Source organism: Ambystoma mexicanum, chromosome 8 (genome assembly GCF_040938575.1).
Source record: "Ambystoma mexicanum isolate Mex_15411 chromosome 8, UKY_AmexF1_1, whole genome shotgun sequence".
Classification (NCBI taxonomy): Eukaryota; Metazoa; Chordata; class Amphibia; order Caudata; family Ambystomatidae; genus Ambystoma; species Ambystoma mexicanum.
Genome location: NC_090929.1, coordinates 130,595,560 through 130,618,775, shown reverse-complemented (window position 1 = coordinate 130,618,775; position 23,216 = coordinate 130,595,560). Strand labels below are relative to the sequence as shown.

Here is a 23,216-nt window from a genome sequence, read left to right as displayed (position 1 = left end):
TCGTTTTGGGCAGGATAATGCCAGGTGCCTAGTTGATTCAGTTAAATTGGGATTTTCGCAGTATCGACACTTTGAGTCTTGTGGCTCAATCAATTTTTGTTGGAGTTGCACCTCTTTGGTTGGTAGGATATTGAGTCTGCAGCGCATCAGAAGGTCTCTGTAATGGGATGATGGAAATCTCCTCAGATAAGGTGGGAGGTTGTTTAGTGCTTTCTTCTCCCAGATGATGTTGTAGCATAATTTATTTTCCTGTTTTCGTATGCTCGTCTCATCCCAATCGTTTTCTTGTAGGATTTTCTTTGCTTAGTTCGGATTTGTTTTGAGAGTCTCTTCTTTTATATTGTACTGAGCTAGCACCGTCAGACATTTCTTCTTCCATAGTTGCAGGATTTCTCAAATGACGCTGGTGGAGAATCCAAAATACACTTCCTATAGAAGGAGATGGTTTTCCACAATACTATCGATCTTAAAGATTGTAGTCTTAGTTCCTGCCTTATTGTTGAGCTTGCCAAACAATTTGGCAGTCTTAGGATCCTCCGCCAAAAGAAAGCTTCGATGACATCCCAAGTTTCCCACTTCAAGTTGAGCAGAGATATTGATATAGAGGTGGTATTGGCCATTCTCGTTCACATTTTTGTTTATTCTTATTCCGAGATAGATCATTGACTCAACTGTTTCCAAGTTTTGGTTGTCAATTGACCATACAAAGGTCTTTCTTTTTTATTTCAGCCCTCTGGGTGACTTCATTATTAAGACCACGGATTTCTTTATGCTAGCCTTCATTTTATTTCTATCCAGGGAATGTTTAAATTCAGTAATACGACGCTGCAGGCCTATGGCCGTTTGATCAATGAAGACCACGTCATCAGCATAGAGAATCCAAGACAGCTCCTCTTCATTGATTTTCTGTGGAAATGCTCTTACCCTACTCTGGGATTCCACTATATCAGCCAGATATAAAATGAACAAGAAGGGTGCCAAGGTACAGCCTTGCTTGATTCCCTTATATGTTGGAATTTTTTCCATGGTGGTGCCTCCTTTTGTTGTTATAATTTGAATTGATGTACCCGAGTACAATTCCTAAATTGCTTCCACAAGATCCTCCGGGCAATTCCAGCTCTTCAGTTTCGTCCATAGGAGGGCTCTACTGACTCCATCGAAGGCTTGCTCCAGATATATGAAGCCAAGATATAAGTTTGTTTTGCTTTCGAGGGCTCTGAGCTTTAGTACATTAAGGATGAATAGGTTCAGAGAGGTTCCAACCCCCGTCACAAAGGCCGTTTGTCGTTTGTCTAACAAGCCTTCCTTAGTTGCCCACTTTTTGAATTCTCTTAGAAGAATGGAGGCGAAGATTTTCCCGATTGAGTCGAGGAGGGCAATCGGCCTATAATTCTTCGGATCTTCTCAATCTTCTTTTTTAAATATGGGCACTACCAACGCCTCCTTCCATGTTGATGGAATGGTTCTGGTTTTCTTTATTTGATCAAAGAGCTGCATAATGAAGCTCGCCCATTCGTCCACATTCTCTTTCAATAATTGATTTGAAATGCCATTAGGGCCCGCTGCTCGCGAGGTACTTAGCTTTTTAATAATACCCTGGATGTCTTCATAGTCATAATCCATTTTCCAGGGAGTTTTTCCCTTTTTGATAGGGCCTAGATGTATTTCGTCTCCTATGCTTGACTTAAACAGGTAGTATAGTGCTCTACCCACTTCTCTTTAGAGACCTGAGAGATAGTCACAGCTGATTGGAGCTCAGCACCTTTGTTAATAATCTCCCATAGGCTGCGTGTATTTGCTGTTTGTAGCGCTGCTAGCATCGTTTCCGCGTCACATTGTGTGCGCCATATTTTCGATGGAAGTTGCCAATTTTTATAGGATTGCTTACATTTCCGAATAAGTTCTTCTTTATTGGGATGCAGATTTTGTTTTAACCTTCTGAGCGATGCTCTATACTCCCTTTTTTTCATCACCAATTCTGCGTTGTACGCGTGTTTCTGAGTTATTACGGGTTTAGTGTACCCTTTATTCTGAACTTCAAACTGTTTTAGTAGCCATATGTATTCCACCTCGTTAGCGTTGGTTCCCATGTGATTTCTATAGTCCTCCATTAGTTTTCCAATGGTAGGTTGCTTTACACGCAGACGGTTTCAACCTCCTGTCACTTCCACCTGTGGTTTGAGTAGACTTGTTGTTCTCCCAGGTTCCAAATTGAGTTCAATCTCCAGCAAGGCATGGTCACTGGTAGTTTGTTTCTTGACTTTCATGGAATTAATCCAGCTGTAAGTGCTTCCTGCCACAAAGCAGTAGTCTAGGACGGCACTGGTTGTATTACTAAACCAGGTGGGCGCTCCATCTAGGTCTCCTTTTATCATTTCATTGAGAATTCTCAGTTCTCTTATTGCCATTTCTTCCATCCATCGTTTGGCATTTCCTTTTAACTCTGAATTGTTTTTGAGCTTTCCTGTCTTATCCATTAACTTTATATTCAGGTCTCCACACAGAACAATCAGTTGGTTTGGTTCCTTTATCATTGACTCATCTATTACCTTCATAATATCGGACAGGTATGTCTCAATTTCACAGTCTGTTTGGCTCCAATAGGTGTTTATTATGAGAAATCTGTGTTCCTTTGGGTTCATCTTTTTCCTTATTCCTAACGTCTGGACATATGGATTTGGCGCAGAGTAGTGGAGCACATCTATGTCGCTCTCTTCTCTTACAAGTGTCAATAGGCCAGCACGAGGTCTTCCTGATGGGTCCTTTTTCGTCGGATTCATGTATACCACGTATCCTTCGCATATTGGGAGCTTTCTTATCCATGATTCTTGTAGACAAATGATGTCATACTTCCCTAAGAAACCGCAGTCTCCAGAAAAGAGATTAGAAAAACCCCTGGTGTTCCATGCGGCCAGTAGGGATTTGCCCCTTACGGCCTCTGTAGCAACCTATTGTTTCTTTTTATCAGGTTGAAGGTCTCGCTCTCCTTTTTTTGCGACTTGATTGCTACTTCTCTGTGTTTTGTCTTTTGCAGTCGCATTCTCCATATGAGATCCATATAGTTTTGAGTTATCCACTGTGAATCTCATTTTTTCAAGTTGGGTGTTTGACTTAGGTCTGTGGTCTTCTCTGCTTCTCCTCCTCCAGTCCTGATGGACCGTTGGCCTAAGGTGTCTATCCTTGCTCCCATGTTCATTTATTCATTTCGTTCTCAAGATAGATCTTGGTGGTATAGTCATCTTCTTGGCTTTGGCGTGATTAGAGCTTTTATCCCTCGGCTTGTCATCACGCCTCAGTTTTCTGTGTTCTCTTGCTGGAATTTTATAGCCGCTCTTTGGTTCTCTAATCGGATCGTGCTTCTCCGGGCTCTGCTGTTCAGAATGCTCTTTGAGAGCCGTTCTTTTACTTCTTACGGTACCCTCAAATTCCGACAGTCTAAAGCCGGCTTCGGCTAACCTTTCCTTTGCTTTTAGTATGGTTTCTTTTGTCCTTTGGGAGGCAAGATGGAGTAGTATCACATCCGGCCTTTTTTCCTCTGGAAATTCAATAATCAAGATGTCGTCTGTCGTGATCTTTCTAAGAGTTGCCATTTGGTTGAAGATGGACATCACATTTCTTCTGTTCAAAATTATTCTTTTTGAGTTCTTTGGTGCTCTCTCTAATTTAAGGATACATGTCTGTTGAGGGACATGACTCCTTCCGCTTTCTTCGAAATTGGCCTTCCTTGCTTTGGCACTTATAGATTTTTCTTTGTGGATTCTGTTTGTCTTAAGATTCGGATTCTCGATTCATTCTCTGTGCCTGTTTCCTTCTGCCTCGACGGTCTTCCAGGTTTTTCCAAAAGTCCATCCTAGAAATTGCCGAGTTTTCTTTTTGCTCTTTGCTCTTGAGGTGTTTCCTTGCTTTTTCATGTTTTGACAAGCTTCTGGACTGTTCTCGTCTGGCCTTTGTCATGTGGTTTTGTTGGTATTTCTCGCTGTTCATTTATTCTCGGTTGATATCTTACTCTCTCGTTTTTCTGGGGTCTTTTTCCCCTGTCTTCTGATTTTGATCGCCCTTCCTCTCGTGGTTTTGGAGATTTCTCTTTGTAGTCTATGCTCCTTAAACATTTTCTTACGTTATCCCCTTTTCTCTCCTCAGGTTTTTTGGTGCTCTTTTTATCTCTTTCACCTTTATTCTCGCCATTTGATTTTCTTTCCAACTCATATTGATATAGCTGTTTATCAATATTCTGCCATTCTGAAGGACTTATATTGAGCCAACGGTCTTCCTCCCGTCGTTCTTCAAATACTTCAATTAGGTCGCTAAAATTCCCTTCAAGCTCTGCCTCACTTTCTATTTCAATAGGCGTGTTTTGCTTTCTCTTTTCATTCTCGGGGTTGGCTATTTTCAGCTCCATTCTCGGTTTCTTAGCTGGATTACTTGGTATTTCTCTCTCAGGTGTTTTAATGTTTCTTAGGAAGGCTCTTGAGCCCTGTTCATTCCTCTTGGTTACTTGGTTCTTTGTTGTGTTCCCCACGATCTTTGGTGGGTCTTTCTTATCTATGGTAGGTATCTTTTTATTTGCCTTTTGAGATTCTTGGAACATTTCATAGCTCGGCTTATTGTGGTCTTTATTTAGATCTTTTTCTACCATGTCTGAAGAATCATCCGGTGCGGTGGTGCCATTTCCCCCTTGATTTCATTTTGGTTTCTTCAACCCCCTGCCAAGTACCAAGGGTCCACTTTGAGCTAAGCTCGATTTTGATGCTTCTGGGGATACTATTCCTTGATCCTCTGTACCCCCAGGTTCAAGTAATTCCAAGGTGGTTTTGGGTCTTTCACAGAGAGCTGTTGGGGATCCGGTCTTTGTCACTTGTGGGCTTCCAAAATCGCCTCCATCAGCACCTGTTTATCTTTGGAATCTCTACTGGCCAGCTCTGTTAGCCTGCCTTGCCATCTAATTGACTTCTCTGTTTCATAGTCCATCCTCTTTTCTAGTCTTTTCAGGGTTTCGTCAGCCTCTATGGACTGGTCCGTTGTTTTCGAGTTTGTTGCGAGAATCATTTGCAGAGAGTCGTTTATGTTTTCGTAGAGCTTCAAATATGGGGCGAGAGTAATATTCAAAGCCGCCATCACTCCATTTTGTATGTGTGCGAGATCTTCCATTCTGCCTTTCTTGCATAATTCACTTATTTTTTCCATATCTTCAATTCCATGCTCTTAATTTGACCCTTGGTTATGGTCTCTTCATTTTCCTTTGCTGGTGATTTTAGTGAGATAGGAGAAATCTTGGCCTTTTTTTACCATGTATCTGGTTATATGTCTCCAGGGGATCTTCTATGTCCAGGGCATCGATTTTTTCTTTAATGAAGGATAGACTTTTCCTTTTTTCCAATGTAATTTTCCCAGTAAGGTTCGAGATATCCTGTATGAGTTTCGCTGCCAGACAAGAATTACTTAACGGTGCTTTTAGGAGGGTATTTCTCTCGTCTCTGGTCATCCCTTTTGGGGCGCATACTGGTGTCCATGGGGTGCTTGAGTCCCACTGGGGGGTATGATTTAGTTCACTTAATGTAGCATCCTTTACAGCTTTTCCATTCATAATGCTTGGGGTCACTGGAGCCATGTGACTTCCTTTGTCCGACCAGGGGGACTCGTCCTGCCATGAGTTAATCGAGATGGCACTAGTCTGACCTCTTGCCATTTCATCAAAAATCTTTTCCTGGGTGCTCTTTCTCTTCCTCCCTTGACTCGGGCTAGGTGGCTGACATAGTTGGCCCTCGTGGCTGGGCTGGTCCGGCGAGATACAGGGACTAGTCGAGGGATCCAGTGTGGAAGTTTTGGACCCAGTCACTGTGCTTGTTTGAGCATTGCCTTCTGTTAGAATCTCACTGTTTTGGACAGTGAGTGTTTGAATTGCAGGAATGATATTCTTCACTGTTGATGCAGTGGCTTTGTCTACACAGTCCTTGGCTCCTACCTTTGTTGGCAGGGCTGTACTTTCTTCCACCCTGCTTGTCAGATCTATAGTGGGAGGAGTTATCTCTAGTATTGTCGATGGTAACTCCAAAGCAATCTCAGCCCCTAGAGTAGAATCCACTTTGCAATTATCAGATGCCGCCGAATCTGAGTTTAAGTCCGTTGTTTGTACATGTGGTGAGGTCAGATGTATTTTCGCCAAGTTGTCATTGTTTGAATTAGCCCTTCCTGTTGTCCGGGGGTTTTCCCCTAATTGGTCCGCCAGAGGAGGTGATCCCTCTGCAGATTTTGAAGTATCTGTAATAGCGGAAAGAATAAGATCTTTCTCCTGCGTGTTCTGACAACTCCCCCCAATTAGGGCAAAATCTTTAGATACGAAAAGGGGGGGAAGGATTTCCATTTACATCTATTTCCTTTCCTGGTGCAAGAGTGACCCCTTATATTTCCGGTGCCTCCCTCGGTTCTTTTTCTGGGGATTTTGTCTCCTGTATTTTGTCTACTGGCTCCGGAGGTTTGGTCGTTTTTTCAGAGGGTCCCTTCCCTAGGGCCGATAGAGTATCGTCGTGAGCAAATACCTCCTTATCAGCTTTGTCCGTTGTTACAGGCTGGTTCAGGATCTGCTTATCCCGGTGGGGAGGGGCAGGGAAGGCAGATGTCATTGCAGATTTACGTTCCAATGAATGAGTGTCGGTCAAGAAGGGTAGTTTCAACTGTTTCAGTGTAGGCACAAGTTTGTTTCTCACTGGGTGTTTAGGAGAGGGGGGTGGCGAGCTGCGGACAGCCGGGTGGGAGGCCAACCTCTTTCTTACCTGGAGTCTTGTTTCTACCGGTGCTGCCTCTGACTCTGCGGGTTCGCTTGTCAGGCGACCCATTTTGGACCCGTCGTGCAGCTCCTCCCGTTTATTTCTGGTCCCAGGTATAGCCGGTCAGGGCCACATGTGCTGCTATATGCTCAGGTCAGGGCGCCCCAGCGCCTAACAGCCGCACAACAGTCACCGGGCTTTACGCCTGACGGGCTTAACGCCGCAAGGGTGGTAGCCTCTGTCCTTTGAGGGAGCCCAGAGTCATGTGATCAAGTCACCTGTCAATTGCCCCGCCTCCTCCAGGAAGCGCGATGGTGCAGCGATGCCGGCAAGAGCTCGAGACAGCTCGCAATGCCGGGTAAGTAAGAAACAGCTTCTGATCAGTTTAAAATTCTTTTCTGAATGAGCAACAGATTAAGGTGCACACTCTGCGCCTGAAAATAGTTTGTAAAGGGTTTCCTGAAATGTACTTCTCAAACCATCCATGAACTCTCGACTTGAGCTTCTGCCCATTGCATGCACCTGTGGGGGAAAAGCTTTGGCGGGGCAGGTTTGCTGAATGATACAGGGTATTGTGTTGTGTCGGCTGCATATGATGCACACGCCTTGAGCACAGTTATCTTTTGATTCAATCTGTAGATGGTGACATTAGAGCAGTGATCTTCATACTGTGAGGCTGGCCTCCCCTTTTGGGGGCCAGAAGGATGGCAAGGGGGGAACACAAGGCTCTTCAAAAAAGGAGCATGGTGACTGATTTCAATAGAAGTTATAAGAAGATATGGCATCTGTGGGGGCAGCAACACCATTTTTACTCACAGGGGGCTCGATAGCAGTATTTAACTAAAGGGGGGCTAAGTATCCACTGCATTAGAGCAAAAAATGAAACTAGAAGGAACATCAGGGGTGATGGAGGGAGAACCCAAGGCTTGACAGAGAAGCACAAATGTTGCATAGAGCCCAGGATACAGATGATGGTGCTTCATGACGTCATTTGTGCAAGCATTCATCTGCAGAGCCCAGACAAAAATAGCACCTTGCAGGGATGAAGGGGTGTGAAATGGAGCTGGGTTCTTGCATATCAAATCCAACTGCATTCTTACTTTGAAAGAGAAATGGCTACTCCTGTGACTGCTGCTGGCCTGGGACACTTCATGGCAGCTATTTAAAAAGCTTCAAATGGGGTATCACATCATTGCTTTACACTTAACAAGTGGCTACCTTGCAAATGTATTTGCATACAAGGCATGACTAACAGCATGAGGATCCATGCTGGGAGACCTGTTTTTCTGTTTTTTTGCTATTTTTATAAATATATACCGATGGAAAACAGATTGGGTTCTGTCTGTATAAATGTGTAAAAATCAGGAAAATGGAAAACAGGGAGCCCTAAAGACCAGCACAGCCTGTACAAGTCTCTGAGTCTGTCTTCTCTTTCTCTTTTACAGGAAGTCTTTGCTCTGATCTTATCGCCAACTGTTCATCTGGTCCTGAACAAGTCTCTGAATCTGTCTTCTCTTTCTCTTTTACAGGAAGTCTTTGCTCTGCTGTTATCGCCAACTGTTCATCGAGTCCATGCCAAAATGGTGCAACATGCACAGACACTACCGATGGGTACACGTGTGCTTGTCCGCAGATGCCCTTTGCGTACACCGGGCGGGACTGTGAACTACTTTATGACGAATGCTCTCTGAAATCCTGTCCAAGCAATGGAACCTGCAACAGCATGCCAGGAGTCCGGGGACACAGGTGCATCTGCAGGCCGGGTACACCATTAGCCAACTGTACCACTGGTGCCAGTGAGTGTGAGTGCGTGCATCCTTACTCAGAATGCACACCTACCGACAATGGATTTATCTGCCAATGCCCAAGTGGCTTTAGCGGCGTAGACTGCCAAGAAAAAGCTTTGCCATGTGTCAGTAACCCCTGCCAAAATAACGGCACATGCGTGGAAAGAGCGGGAAACTCCTACAGCTGTGCCTGCAGCCCCGGCTTCCGAGGTCCCCTCTGCGAAGAGGACATTATCGAGTGTGCCTCCAATCCGTGCCAAAATGGTGCCATCTGCATAGACAACATCAACGAGTACAGCTGCTTCTGTGTGCCTGGGTTTCAGGGCAATCACTGTGAAATTGACATCAATGAGTGCGCATCCAGGCCGTGCAGGTACAATGGCACCTGCCTTAACAAGATGGACCACTACGAGTGCAAGTGTGCTTTGGGATATATAGGTAAGTGTCACATGCATTCACTATCGTGCAAGACCTTGCAGCGTGTGTGGAGAGACTGCCACCTAGAAGAGAGGGGGGTTTAAACTGGCTCCCTTTTGACTAATGGGTGCAGTAGAAGGCTTGAATCATAGATTTTGTTTTTTGAATTTGTAATGCACAATTCCCGTGAGACCTAGCAGAGAGTGCATCTGGGTGCAGATTTTAAGATCAAGGCCGCTTTTTTGGGCGACCTAAAGACGCTGCATTTGATTAGTTGGGATGCCCGTGAGAAGGGCGTTGCAATAGTCAAACTTAGAATTCACTAATGCCCCAACTACCAATGAACGACCATTATCGGCATTAAGAGGCAGAAGAGGCTTCGGGAGTTTAAGGTGAAAATAAACCGATTTTACAGTTTCACTGACTTGCAAATTGCAGTTTAGATTGGCCTGCCCGATACATCTGATTTTTTGCACTTTGGTGGAAAAGGTCCTTGTAACACCAAAAAGGGCTGAACAAGGAAAGCAAGGCATCATATTAGCTATTTCTTTCTTTGATCCAAATACAATAATCTTGGTTTTCGAGGGATTTAACACTGAAGCTTATTCGCCAACATCCAGTCTTTTATCTTGCACGCCCAAAATGATAGATACATGTACCGCTGCTTCGAGGGGATGATTTAGCCGAACGTAGATTTGAGTGTCGTCGGCGTATGAGTGGTAGCTCATGTTGAACTGGGAAAAGATACTCAGCAATGGGCAGAAAAACATGTTAAATAACAATGGGGACAGGAATGATCCCTGATGCCTACCACACTTACCTTGTAAGGAGCTAGAGCAGTGTGGGCCCATTTTGACTTGCTGAGTGAATGATGTAAATCATTTCAAAGAATCCTTAGAAACCCGAGCCACTGAGGTCAGTCTTGAAATAAGAATGTCAAGTCCACAGTATCGAACGCCGCCGATAGATCCAGCAGGACCAGCATGCTGATATCACCATCGTCAGCGCCCCGCTAAATGTCATCCCAACATAGACACGTGCCATTTAAGTACCGTGATCTGGTCTAAATCCCAAATTATAGATATCCAAGATCCCATGGTCTTTCAAAAAGCTTGTAGTTGTGTGGTGACAATGTCTTCTAGGATCTAAGAGGGCCAAAGCAGACCAGCAATGGGTCAGTAATTTGATAGCACTGTATGATCCAAAGTTGTCTTTTGAAGTAGTAGGGTATGATATGATTTTTTTAGATCGGTTGCAACATGCCTTGAAACAACGAGGCATTAATGAAGGTAGGCATAAACCCACTCAATGCCAATGCATGTCGTTTAGCCAGGTAAACTGGGATAGGGTCATAGTTGAAGTTAGTCGGTTTTAATACAGAAATAAGATTAGGGACCACTTCTGGGCTGACACGAGAGAATGCAAAACAAGTTACTGTCTGATCAACTATAGATTCTGTATCTACATCCAATATGGGAACATCCTGGTTTGCTGATTGGTAATCAATATTCATCTGAATGAAGTTAATTTCATCCATAAAGAAATCATTGAACTAATTTGCCATCCTAGATGATGGGGAAAGATGAGGGGAGGTAGATAGAGGGGAGGCTAAACTCTTTATAGCAGCAAAGAGGGCTTTTTATCTATTGTTGCCAAGAGCAATATGATTCTGAAGACATAAGGATTTAGCTGAGATGATCCCTTTTTTATAGATGTTCAAGGCTATTTTTGCAGGCTGACGATCTATAGGACTTCTTAAGATGGTCACATTTCTGTTGAGCTACTCATTCTTTGGCTATCATTGAACAGTGCCAATGATCAGTACAGCTTACTGGTCATTCCGAAGAATTGCTATTGGGCAAAATGGCGCATGAGTAAAATATGTATTATAGCCCTTGAAATGTTGATTAATGGGTCTCATTGGGCATGCTGCAGGCTATACGACCCAGTATAGCCCACACATTACTGAGAGAGCCACACTCCAAGCTTACTGGCAGCACACACAAACCTGGAACTGGAATTTCCCACAATGGCCATGGTGGAATTGTTTTATATATGATCAGCAGGCCCGTTCATATTTGCCTGAATCCGATTCCCCATGACTGTCCAGGTGGATTTAAATGCTGCCAGCAGGCCCCTCTATATCTATGTGAGTGTAAACGCCAAAAGCGAGATAGAGAATGTTAACCGTCCTCTTATAAAGACATAAAAACGCATTATTTCCATCCACCATTCCTGCCTTTTTGACTCTTTATTCTTTCTCATGAAACAGCGAGGGGGGGTTATAATAACTTTATAGGGCCTGCCCTCTGACTGTCCCTGGAGTTGCGGGCCAACAAACCTCATTAAACCCCCCCTCGCTGTGCTCCTTGACCTTTTGTCAGCCATCAGGGCCTATAATGCCCATATAGACCATGGGCATGTTCTATAAAGCTTAACAAGAACATTGGAATGTTGGCTGTGCTGTTGCAGACAATGGAATGGCAGAAGACAATGTCTGGCATAAGTCGATAGTCTCAAACCTCCAATGTTTGTTCTTTGCCTTCCCTTTTTTTAAACCGAACAGTCTACCCTTATTGGGTGAAGTGTTCTAATAGCATTACACCCCTTCTGCCTTTGGCTAGCACGACTGTTAATGCCCGGTCTGGCCCTCAATGAAGGGCTGTAATGGTATAATCATAGATGAATTCCCAGGGCTCTGATGAGGGTAGAGACCCTCAGAATCACTGTGACAGTGACTGGAAACAGCGCTGGGGCATTACGGATGCTCTGTTGTTAAGATGCTTGAGGCTCAAGGGGCACTTGATCGATTTGTCTTGTTTGGGGGATTCCTCCTGACAGATGCATGATTCTGATTTGGGATATACTTCCCGTTGAACGATTTTTCCTGTTTAAGGGATTCATGCTGTTTGTGGGTATTCCTCTTAATGGATGGTTCTGGTTTCGGGGATACTCCCTGTTGAAAGATGCTTCCTGTTTAAGGGATTCTTCCTGTTTACGGGGATTCCTCGTAAATGATTCTGGTTTGGGGAGACTCTCTGTTGCAGAATATTTCCTGTTTAAGGGATTCTTCCTGTTTGTGAGGATTTCTCCTCATAGATGGATGATTCTGGCTTGAGGAGAATCCCTTTTGGAACATTCTTTCTGTTTAGGGGTTTCTTCCTGTTTACGGGGATTCCTCCTCATAGATGGATGATTCTGGCTTGAGGAGACTCCCTTTTGGAACATACTTTCTGTTTAGGGGTTTCTTCCTGTTTACGGGGATTCCTCCTCATAGATGGATGATTCTGGCTTGAGGAGACTCCCTTTTGGAACATACTTTCTGTTTAGGGGTTTCTTCCTGTTTACGGGGATTCCTCCTCATAGATGGATGATTCTGGCTTGAGGAGACTCCCTTTTGGAACATACTTTCTGTTTAGGGGTTTCTTCCTGTTTACGGGGATTCCTCCTCATAGATGGATGATTCTGGCTTGAGGAGACTCCCTTTTGGAACATACTTTCTGTTTAAGGGATTCTTCCTGTTTACGAGGATTCCTCATAATGATTCTGGTTTGGGGAGACTCCCTGTTGCAGAATATTTCATGTTTAAGGGATTCTTCCAGTTTGTGAGGATTTCTCCTCATAGATGGATGATTCTGGCTTGAGGAGACTCCCTTTCGGTGCAGACCGCCTTTTTAGAGGATTCTTTCTGTTTGCGGGGATTCCTCATGAGGACGGATGATTCCAGTTAGGGGGATAATCCCTGTTGGAGGATACCTCCTGTTTAGGGGATTCTCAGATTCTTCCTGTGTGCGGGATTCCTCATGAGGGATGGATGTTTCTGGTTTGGGGGATGCTCGCATTTGGAGCACACTTCCTGTTTAAGGGATTCTTCCTGTTTGCGGGACTCCTGATGATACGTGGATGATTCTGGCTTGGGCCATGCTTTCCCTGTGAGGGAGGTTTCTGGACTGTTTAATGTGCCCTCGTTGGGGTCTTGATAATTGGTAGATGATTGTAGTTTGTTCAGTGGTCACTGATGACGTCCCTAGATGCTGCAACAATGCTCCCTGGGGTGGAGCATTTGAACCCGAGGACAGATAGATTAAAGGAGCCTGTTGATCTCAGCACACAGGAAGAGGAATAGGGACAATACTTCTTAAACAGGTAGGGCAGAGCCATCTCTTGTGTACATTGAACAGGCACAAGGTTTTGAGGAGCATCTTGTCCTTGACCGGAAACCAATGTAAGGAAGCACTAGATATGTGATGTCTTTTTCAAAGACTTAGTACAAAATGGACAGACACATACTGTCGATGGAAGCAGATGGGAGCCCCGAAAAAGGAGCTCTCCTTGCCAACAAGAGAACTAAAGAGAGCACCTCTCCCAATGTCTCATTTTAAAGAGGATGGAAGAAAGGACACATGAGGTTTGTTGAGGCTTAAATAAGCTATGGAGAGTAGCGATGTGCCAGGGTCTATCCGTAGACCTAGGCTCTGGATAAGGCCTGGGAAATGGGAAGTGAAATACAGGAGGAGAGCAAAGGATGGGCAGAGGGAGAGATCACAGCTCTGTCTAGGAAGGCTGAAGAAAGAGATGTTCAACCTTTCATCTATTGAGCTGCAGCCAGCCTAGAGACAGAGCAACCCCCTACGATAGAGACTTGGGAGTGGAACGTAAAGCTATACATACAAAGCCGAGTATCATCCGTGTATGGTGGATCCTAGCCTCTAACATATAGAGGATGGAGAAACGAGGGTGCAGATAAGTGTTGAATAAAACAAGGGCGAGAAGGCAGCCTTGGAGCAGCCTAGAGGCCAGTGATAATTCTTGGCATGCCAGGAGAAAAGGCAGAAGCAGATTTGCCAACCTCCGCCTGTAAGAAAAGAGTGGCACCAGCGAAGGATGGTAGCGGAAAGTCAGGCCACTGAGCATCAATGGGCCAATAGGATCATTTGCTGCATTGCATAGAAGGTCTCTTAAGGGCCAAGAAGATGAACATCAGGGGCCAGATTACAGAAACCGTGCACCAGTGCAAGAGCAGGCTTTCACGGTATTAGCACTAGTGCAAACGATGGGACATATTAGAACATCTTTGCACCGTGGCAAGTGTAGTTTGGCATGTTATAAGCACAAGGAGAAAAATTGCCCTAGTGCAAAAAAGATACATTTTCAATGCATTTTTGCATCAGCGCAAACTTTGCCCTAGTTCTAATACCATTCCGTATTATCACTAGAGCAAAGTTTGCCCTGGTGCTCATAGCATGCCAAACGATACTTGTCACTGTGAAAAGATTTTCTAATGTGCCTAAGTGTTTTTTAAAAATAGGGCACACTTTGCACCTGTACTTGCACCAGTGCAAAGTTTCTGCAATCTGGCCCCAGAGGTTGGTGTTTAGACACCAATCTGTTTCCTAATGTAATTATATGTTTAGCGTTGTAATAATATATTTCTGTAGTTAGGTATGAGGTTTGGGTGCAATGGAAACATATTTGCACATGGAGGTCATCGTTGACCGCCCCTCATCCAGTCAGAAAGCTCAGAATGCAGCTAATAACTACAAGCATTGACTGCATTCAGAGACTTTTGACTTCAGAAGCAGACAGGGAAACAACAGACAGAATTGCACTGCATTCAGGAAGCACCAATGCAAATTCCCAGCAAGTCACTGCTGCATCAAAGTGACCTAAGTGAAAGCTAAAGCATGGACACATGCTTACACGTTCACACAGGGAAACAGGTCACTTTTACATTACACCTTATGCATGCTCATGTTATAAACATTCCAGTTCAACCAAGGTGGCAATTAAATTGCAATGCCTTGCTTTTAAAGAGAACCTTGTTATATAGATTTTTTTTAAAACACATTTTATTTACTAACACTTTGCTCATTATTAAATTACTGTATTATGTTCCTTTTCTCACTCCTCTGCAAAACCTATATGGCCATCAGCACTATGTGCTTATCACCTTATATACGTTGTGAGGGGTCATTATCGCTTGGGATAATGACTGTTCCCCAACTTGCGGCCCTTGGTTTCATCTTGAGCCATTATTTGTGGGCAGGTCATTATCCCGCATTAAGGACCCCTCCATTGGTCTATAAGGATAACATATAATCTAGCACATTGTGCAGTAGCACACAACCACTCTCTTTTCACTTTACATTTACGTGTTTAATGCAGGGCAATCCTGAGAATGGATTCTGTTTTGGGTTCATTTCAGTGTTGCTTGATTTTAAACGGCAGTGTTCCATATGGTGATTATTTGGCATTTGCAATTTCAGAAGTGGCACACATTAGGCAGGTGATTTTGTATCATACATGTGTCTCACATGTATGTGATTTTGATGGACGTTGGGGTGTCCTTGCTGGGACTTAAGTGGTGGATGGCCATTTGCAATTTGGGTTATATTACAGCCTTGTAGATTGTGGACGGGGTCGTTACTGGGAGATAATGACCTGCCACCAAGTTCTCCTTGGGCCATCATTTGGGGAATGATCGTTATCAGCGATAATGACTCCTTCCTAGGTCTATAAGGCTATTATCACATGGTGCTACTTTCAATCAATACATGTTTTGGAATATTTCTGATAAAGTAAAACTTTAAGAGCAAGTAAACAGACAAACTGAGTTAATAAATTAAATGTGGTCTTATTTTGTAGCACTTAAAAGAATTGTTGTCTTCATAAGTCAAGCATTTTAATTGTAGCTTGGTTGAACTGGAACACGTTTAACTTAACATGCATTAGGCATCATTTACAAGTAAATGGTTTCTCTACAAGAAAGTAAAGGCATTTTCCAATTTTTAATCTTTCTCTTGTGTGTGTTTAATACCATGTTGCAGCAAAAAACAAGTCCTGCCAGAGGAAGTGTCTTGTTAAAATAAAATCTTGCCTGGAAATTGCATTGTTGCTTCCTGGTCTGCTCCCGAAGACAGAATTTTCAGAATGTATTCAATACCAGTCGTTATTGACTTCACTGTAAACATTCTGATTGGCTAAGAGGAGGTCAATAACGCTTTCCATGTGCTAATAACGTTTATTTGTTTGGGCAGTTGCACATGGTACAAAGAAATTTCAATCAAAGTGCATTTGCGCTGTGAGCTAGTGAAACACTTTTGGGACTGTTGAAGGGGCTTTGAATGCCTTTGTTTATCAACTAGTGTATTCAAGTATGCGCTTAGGAGATAAGCATACTCGCAGTTGCCCTGCTGTTTGAAAACATTATGATGTTTATACCACACACATTTTGTGCCTGTTTGTAATGTATGTTACTTTCTATCATTAGTCATAAGATGGAGAGTCGGGATTCCAGAACATTCTAGATGGATATACCTAGCGCGAGTTGATCTTCGAAGATGACCCCCTATCTTCTTGCAGATATTCTCAAAGCAGCAGAGTTCACACGGACGGATGGGAGTGGGCACAACAGAACTGCTCTAGAGTTTGAATATTGAAGGGTTGATTCCGAGCTTATTATCAAAAGAGTGTGGAAATATGACATTCTCCCCTCCATTTCCAGGACCACCATTCAAAAGTGGGTGAAAGTTTTGGAGGGGGAGGTGTTGTGCTTTCCAGCAGAAAAAGCTGGAATGGAACAGGTCAAGCCCGGTGGTACTCAGGAAAGGGAATGGGGTGAATTGGGAAAGGTACTCTCCTGGTTCCTTTGGGATATTTGGCCCGTTCTCCCTCTTCTTCTCAGAGTGGTCTGACCTCACCTCTTCTCTCCTGACCTCCACCTCCAAGCTTCTCCTCCTCAGAGATTTCAATATTCTCCTTGACTTCCCTGATACAGCCTCTGGACTCTTCCGCAACCTCTGTGACACTCTTTCCCTCTCCATTCTTCACTCCGATCCGATGCACCTAGCTGGACACACCTTGGATGCTCTCCTCTCTGCTTACATCCCCATCTCCAACCCTCTCACCACTCCTCTCTCCTGGTCTGATCATACTCTCCTGTCCTCTCACCTGGACCTCCTGGGATCCCCGGCTAAGCCCCGGACTGCACTACCAGTCCCCTTCTCCGCCTTTCGCCTCGATGCCGAAGGTCTGTCTGTGCGCTATACTAATGTAAAAATAAATAAATTAAGCGTGTCTCAGTTGCTGCTTTTGCTGCCACCTTCATCCATCCCCCAAGTCCTTCCTCTGACTCTCCCTCTGACATAGCCCTTACTAACATTCAACTCTCCATCTCCAACGCTCTCGACATCCTTCCTCCTGTTGAGTATCCCATGAAGCCTGCCTCCAAGCGCAAGACCTGGTATGACTCTAACCTCTCTGAAACGCAAGTGCAGAGCGGCTGAGCAGAAGTGGCAGGCTTTGAGAACATCCTCTGACAAACCGGCCTGCCGTCTACTCCAAAGGCAATATAGACCCTGCATCTGCTCAAAAAAGATGGCCTATATCCAAGCTGGCATCTCTGGAGCCACTAACAACACGGCTGAATTTTTCAAAATCTGCAAGAAGCTCACCAATTCTAATGCTGTCGCCCTTTCTCCTCTGCCTTAATTGGCCCTCTGCACTGCACTGACCTCCCACTTCATCACTAAAATGCAGGAAATCCTGTCCTCAATCTCCTCTACACCACTCCCTTCTCACTCATCCGCTCTCAGGCATCCCTTACCCTCCTCCCTCCCTCCTACTATCCTCTTCCTCTCCCATATCATCTGATGAGGATACTAGACACGTCCGCTCTATAGAATTCCCATCCAAACAGATGCTCCCCTGCTCTTCTAGAACTATTAAGGACAACATTTGTCTCCCTTGCTCCTGCCTTGGCTGATTTCTGCAATCACTCCTTTGCCACTGGATCCTTCCCCTCACTTCTCAAGCACTCCCTTTTGCACCCTCTCCACATAAAGTCTTCTTCTGACCCTTCCAGTCCGGCTAACTACCACCCTATCTCTATTACCCCCTTCCTGGGCAAACACTTGGAGAAGCTGGCCATTTCCCAGCTTATCCACCACTCTGAATCGGTTGTTTGTTTCCACTGATCCTTCCTCTCTGGCTAACTATCGCCGATATCCATTACTCCTTTCATGGGCAAACTCTTGGAAAAGCTGGCCATCTCCCAGCTTAATCGTCACACAGAATCTGTTGGTTGTCTCCACGACCACCAGTCTAGCTTCAGAGCAGCCAGAAGCATGGGAACTACTCTCCTGAACATCCGTGAAGACCTGGTCTCTAACCTCGAATCTAACCTTTCCTCTGTCCTCACTCTCCTCAATCTCTTTTCTGCTTTTGATATGGTCAACCATGCCATACTGCTCAACCACCTCCATGATAACCTGGGCATCAACAATCAAGCTCTGGCCTGGATGACCTCCTTTCTCACTGATTGACCCTCCCAGCTTGGGCCCTTCCTCTCTTCTATCTCTCTCTACCTGTGGTGTACCCCAGGCGTCTATTCTTTCTCCCTGGCTGTTCAACCAATAACTGGCACCTCTTGCTCACTGCATCACTACTCTCTGCTCCAACATTCAGTGTTATGCAGATGACACCCAGCTCTCTTTTAGGCTCCCCTCAGCCACCTCCACTCCTTCTCTCATTCCTGACTGTCTTTCCGCAATCCAGGAGTGGTGTGCCGCCAACGATGTCTGCCTTAATGCCAGTAACACAAGCTCCCTCCTCTCCTCTCTCTCTCTGGCCGCCCACTCTGGGCCCTCTTCCTTCTCCAACCTGTGAGGTTAAAAACCTTGGAGTCATCTTTGACTCCACCCTCTCCTTCTCCCCTCACATCTCTGATGTCTCTAAGAAGTCAAACTATCAGCTGCACCTCACCTTCCTTTCCTCACTTTCCCACAGAGGCTCACTATCTCCAGAGCTCTGGTCCTCTTTAGGCTGGACTACTGCAACAGCCTCTTTCTAAATCTTCCTACCTCTACTCTCCGTCCTCTACAACTAATCCAGAACAGGACTGCAAGACTTGTCCTTGGCCTAAAGCCCAAGGAACATATCTATTCAGCACTGAAATCTCTTCACTGACTCCCAGTGACAGCAAGGATCAAGTTCAAGACCCTTTGCATCTTCCACAAGGCATTCTGGGGCATGGGACCGCACTACCTCCAATGCTCTTTTCCTAAACACCTCCCTTCTTGAGCTCTCCACTCATCCACCTCCAACTCTCTGCGGGTCAGTCGCTTTTCCAAGCAGAGAGTTGGGGGCAGATATCTTTTTTCGCTGGGACCTCCCTCTGGAACAGCCTCCCTGCCTCTCTCAAACTTGAGCAGAACCACCTCCGGTTCCGGAAGCAACTCAAGACCTTCCTCTTCACCTCTGCCTTTTCTCTTCCGCTCCCATACTGATGACCCGTCTGGTCCATGCAGACCCATACTGAACTCTCGCCCAGGTCCTCACTTGTCCTGCTGCATCTACCTTGCACTGCAACCTGGCTCCCACAGCACTTGTGGTCTGTATCTGTAACCCTACAGGCCCCTCTCTCTGCACTTAAGAGGCACCCGTTGGCTGCACTTTTCTATACCTGCACTGAGCCACCAGCTTGCACCACTTTTTGATTACCTGCGTTTCTCCATCCTCCTGCCTTTTTTTTGCACTGAGCCCATCCTCTCCCCTCACTTGCAGGATCTGAATGACACAGGGCCTAGTAAGATCATTGTTTTGTCCTCCCTCTGTTCCCCCCCAACTTGTCCTGTCGCGCCTAGAAATTCTTGTGTACAGGCGCGTGATAAATATCATATCATATAGAAGAGAAGCGGCAACAAAAAGGTTCAAAACGCAAACCTTTATTAAACGTTACATCATTAGAAGTCACCCTTGGAACATAAGGAGCATTAGATAAAACAAGGAGGCAACGCACAGTGTATGCTATGAAAGTGTGCAGTGCAACAAAAATACATTTGAAAACGGAGGAGGTAAAACTCAACAAAAATTCTAAATGATGACATGAGATACAAACCATGACTTAAGCAACTTAAGTATTAATGTGGATGATGAAAAAAGAAATCATAAAAGCAGTAATGTCACTTACAATCCTGCAAATACTCTGAGGAATAATTATAAAAGGGGCCCTGTCATGAGTCATTTTATTTTAAAACATTGAAGTCATTGCTAAAGCTACCTTGCAGAACAAAAAAAGACATGTAAACATGCTAAATAGCCACAAAGAGGGCCTTCCACATGGTTACTGAGGCGGCCATCTTTCCAAAGCCCTTGCCTGGGCCCATGACTCCTGTAACAAACTATCAATGATAGTCTAAACTGATCAGGATACTTTCTAGGCAGTGAGAGGCAATGGCTGCTGTCACAGCATATTCCTAATTTCTTCACTATAGGAAACATTGTTCAACTCTGAAGTGCAATGATACAGATCTGAAATGTATTAGTTCCCAAGTGGCACATACTTAAAGCTATTTGGAAATAATGTTTAGACTCTATTTCCACCTATCTTTTCTTTGTTCTATCTTTCATTTTTTCTTCTCTGTTCTTTTTTCTCTTTGTATTGCTCTTGCTTTCTTTATTTTTCATAATTGTGTTCTTCCTGTCCTTCTTTTCTTTTTTAACTTCCTTTTATGTACTTTTTGTTTCCTTTCTTTTTGCATTTCTTTTCATCTCTCCTCTCTTACCTTTCTTCGGTTTTTCGTTTCACTTCTTTTATTCTCATTCCATTATTGGATTTTCTCAATTCCTTTCATTCTTCCTTTTTTCATTAATTCTTTGATTCTTGTGTTCTTTCATTCTTTCTTTTGTTTTCTTTCATTCTATAATTCTTTACCTTATTTCATAATTCTGCCTTTATTTACTATTTTCCTTCTTTCATTTTGTAATCCATACATTCCCTCATTCCATCCTTTCTTCTTACCTTTTCCCTTTATTCTTCATGACTTTCTTTTATTCCATCATTCTCTGTTTCTTTCTCACATTCTTTCTTACTTTCTTTCCAATGTTCTTTCCTTCATTACACCATTATTTCTATACTTTTCTTATTTTGATCGTTGTTTGGGGAGGAGGATAGCTTAGGGCAATGTGTTTGTCTTGGAAGCAAGACAATGCAGCGCAACATAGGTTTGAATCCCAATCCCACCCTTAGAAATCACTCACTGAAGCGCTTTTTAAAAGAACAAATATGATTATTTTAAAAGTTTCTCTTTCCTTCCTTCTTATTTGTTTTCCTTTATTCCAACTGTTTATTTTCTTCACTCCACCGTTCATTCTTTCTTTTGTTTCTTCATTACATTTTTCTAAATCTTTTTTCTTTCCTTCTTTTTCCCTTTTTTCTTTAATCCTATCTTTCTTTCATTCCTTCTATCTTAATTTCTTCCCTTTCTTCTTTCCATAGTTCATTATTTCTTTCCATCTTTCCTTCTGTCCTCCATCTCTCCTTTTATTTGTCTTTCTTTCTTTTAATTCCATCTAACATTTATTGTTTCACTTCATTCTCTTGCTTGCTTGATTTTCTCTTTCATTCACATTCTTGCAGGGCTCCGGTCCCAGAGTTAAGTTTGGGTTGGGGGAAGGGGAATTGGGATTTTCTAAAGGAAAACCAAAACACAAACCCAGGAAGGGCATCAGGTAGCTGGATCAGCGGGCTGGGATTGTGTATTCTCGCTCGCTGGTCCAGCCACCTAATTGGCTGAGTGCCCTTCCCCGGATGCAAAATATGCACACAGGGTCTTATGAAATAAATAATACAAATGTACATCATTCTTTAATTGTATCAATTATAATTTTTAATTCTTATACAGCACTTCATGCCAGATTCCTTCCACATGTAAGCACAGTAACTATGGGTGTTTCTATTACCTTATTGAATCGCAGGTTGAATGACTGAGTCAACTCTGTTGGATTTGAATTTGTGAAGTGCAGGCGTGTCCCATATTAAAGGCGAGTGCTTACAACATACCTTAGCCACACAGCTGTGCATGAAACATGTTTTGCCATGACATGTTAATAACTCATTCATCTCCAGTTACATATGAATCATCTTTAATGATTCTTTTCTACACCAGTTTGTCTTTCAGGCAATAAGTTTCCGCCTTGACTAAAAAGAAATCCTGCCAACAACTGCATACAATCAAAAACGTCTTCCCCCTGATTGCATCAGACCCCAAGATGGAAGTGTTGCATGCACTGATCATTAGCAAACTAGACTATTGCAACTCCATGTAACTTGGTCTTCCAAAGTACCTCCTGAAACAAATGCAACTCATTCAAAAGAGTCTCTGTGATGGATAGTGCTCTGCCCGAATAGACGATTATGATGCATGGTGCGCCACATGCGTCTGCATGTTTTTCTGCTGGCCATTGGAATGTCATCCAGGTGACCACTGCACTGGCCTTATCCTTGTTGGATTATTCCAAGGGTGCCCAACTGGATCTTCCTATGTTCCTGACCAAATGTCTTCAGTTGATGTAAAATGTGGTTCCATTCCTCTTATTGAGACTTCAGACATGTAATCATGTGAGTCTGGCACTGCAAGTGTTACACTGGAACCCATGTTTTAGCCTGGTAGAGTTCAAGGCTGTGCGCATGATGCACAAAATATGGTATGTTATCGCTATTGCTTTTTTGCAATATACATTTAAAAAATACACAGACACAGACATCTGATGTCTGCCTCAATGTTTCTTCTGGTTGTGCCAAAAACCAGAAAGAAACCATACTGTGACAAATACTTTGCTGTATGTGCCGCAAGATTGTGGAAGTCTCTTACTATCAAGCTTATATCGCAAGCAGATTATTTCAGTTTAAAAAAAAAACAACTAGAAACCCATATCTATGAACAACCTACTTATTAACCACAACTCTTTATATTGTGCTCATTGGTATTTAGCTGTTTTCTCAGCTTCAGGAAGCCATCTGGATGGTGTCAGTGCACGACATAAACCCCCTAACATAGTATAAAACATATCCAAATGTATTCAAAAGCATAAGAAAACGTAAGGATATGAAATTTATCCTACACATGCACAACCAGTGAAAGCCAGTCTCGCAATAACCCAGGAAAGTGGGAATCCCTCTACCAAAAACAGTAGATAATGACCTATCAACTCTTCTCAGGAACAACGCAATTGAGAGAGCCACTGAGCCGACACCATGGGTCTCACCATTAATTGTAGTCCCAAAGTCTGAAGCACATGTCAGACTTTGTGTAAACATAAGGTTACCTAGCACAGCAATTGAGAAGAGAGAGAGGGATAAAGAGAGAGAGAGAAAGAGAGGGAGCGAGGGAGAGAGAGAGGGAAAGAGATAGAGAGAGAGAGAAAGAGAGAGAGAGAGAGAAAGAGAGAGAAAGACCCTGGGGTTTGT

General features: G+C 43.8%; 1 protein-coding gene across 3 annotated transcripts in view; it reads left to right on the top strand.

Moving 5' to 3' along the window:
• Positions 1 to 23,216, top strand: part of LOC138471699 (protein crumbs homolog 2-like) — a 401,417-nt gene that overhangs the window by 114,770 nt on the left and 263,431 nt on the right. For all 3 annotated transcript variants that reach the window (XM_069609463.1, XM_069609462.1, XM_069609461.1), the window contains exon 2: positions 8,294 to 8,989. In XM_069609463.1, the coding sequence (XP_069465564.1) occupies positions 8,294 to 8,989 (696 nt within the window). The remainder of the gene's footprint in view (positions 1 to 8,293; positions 8,990 to 23,216) is intronic.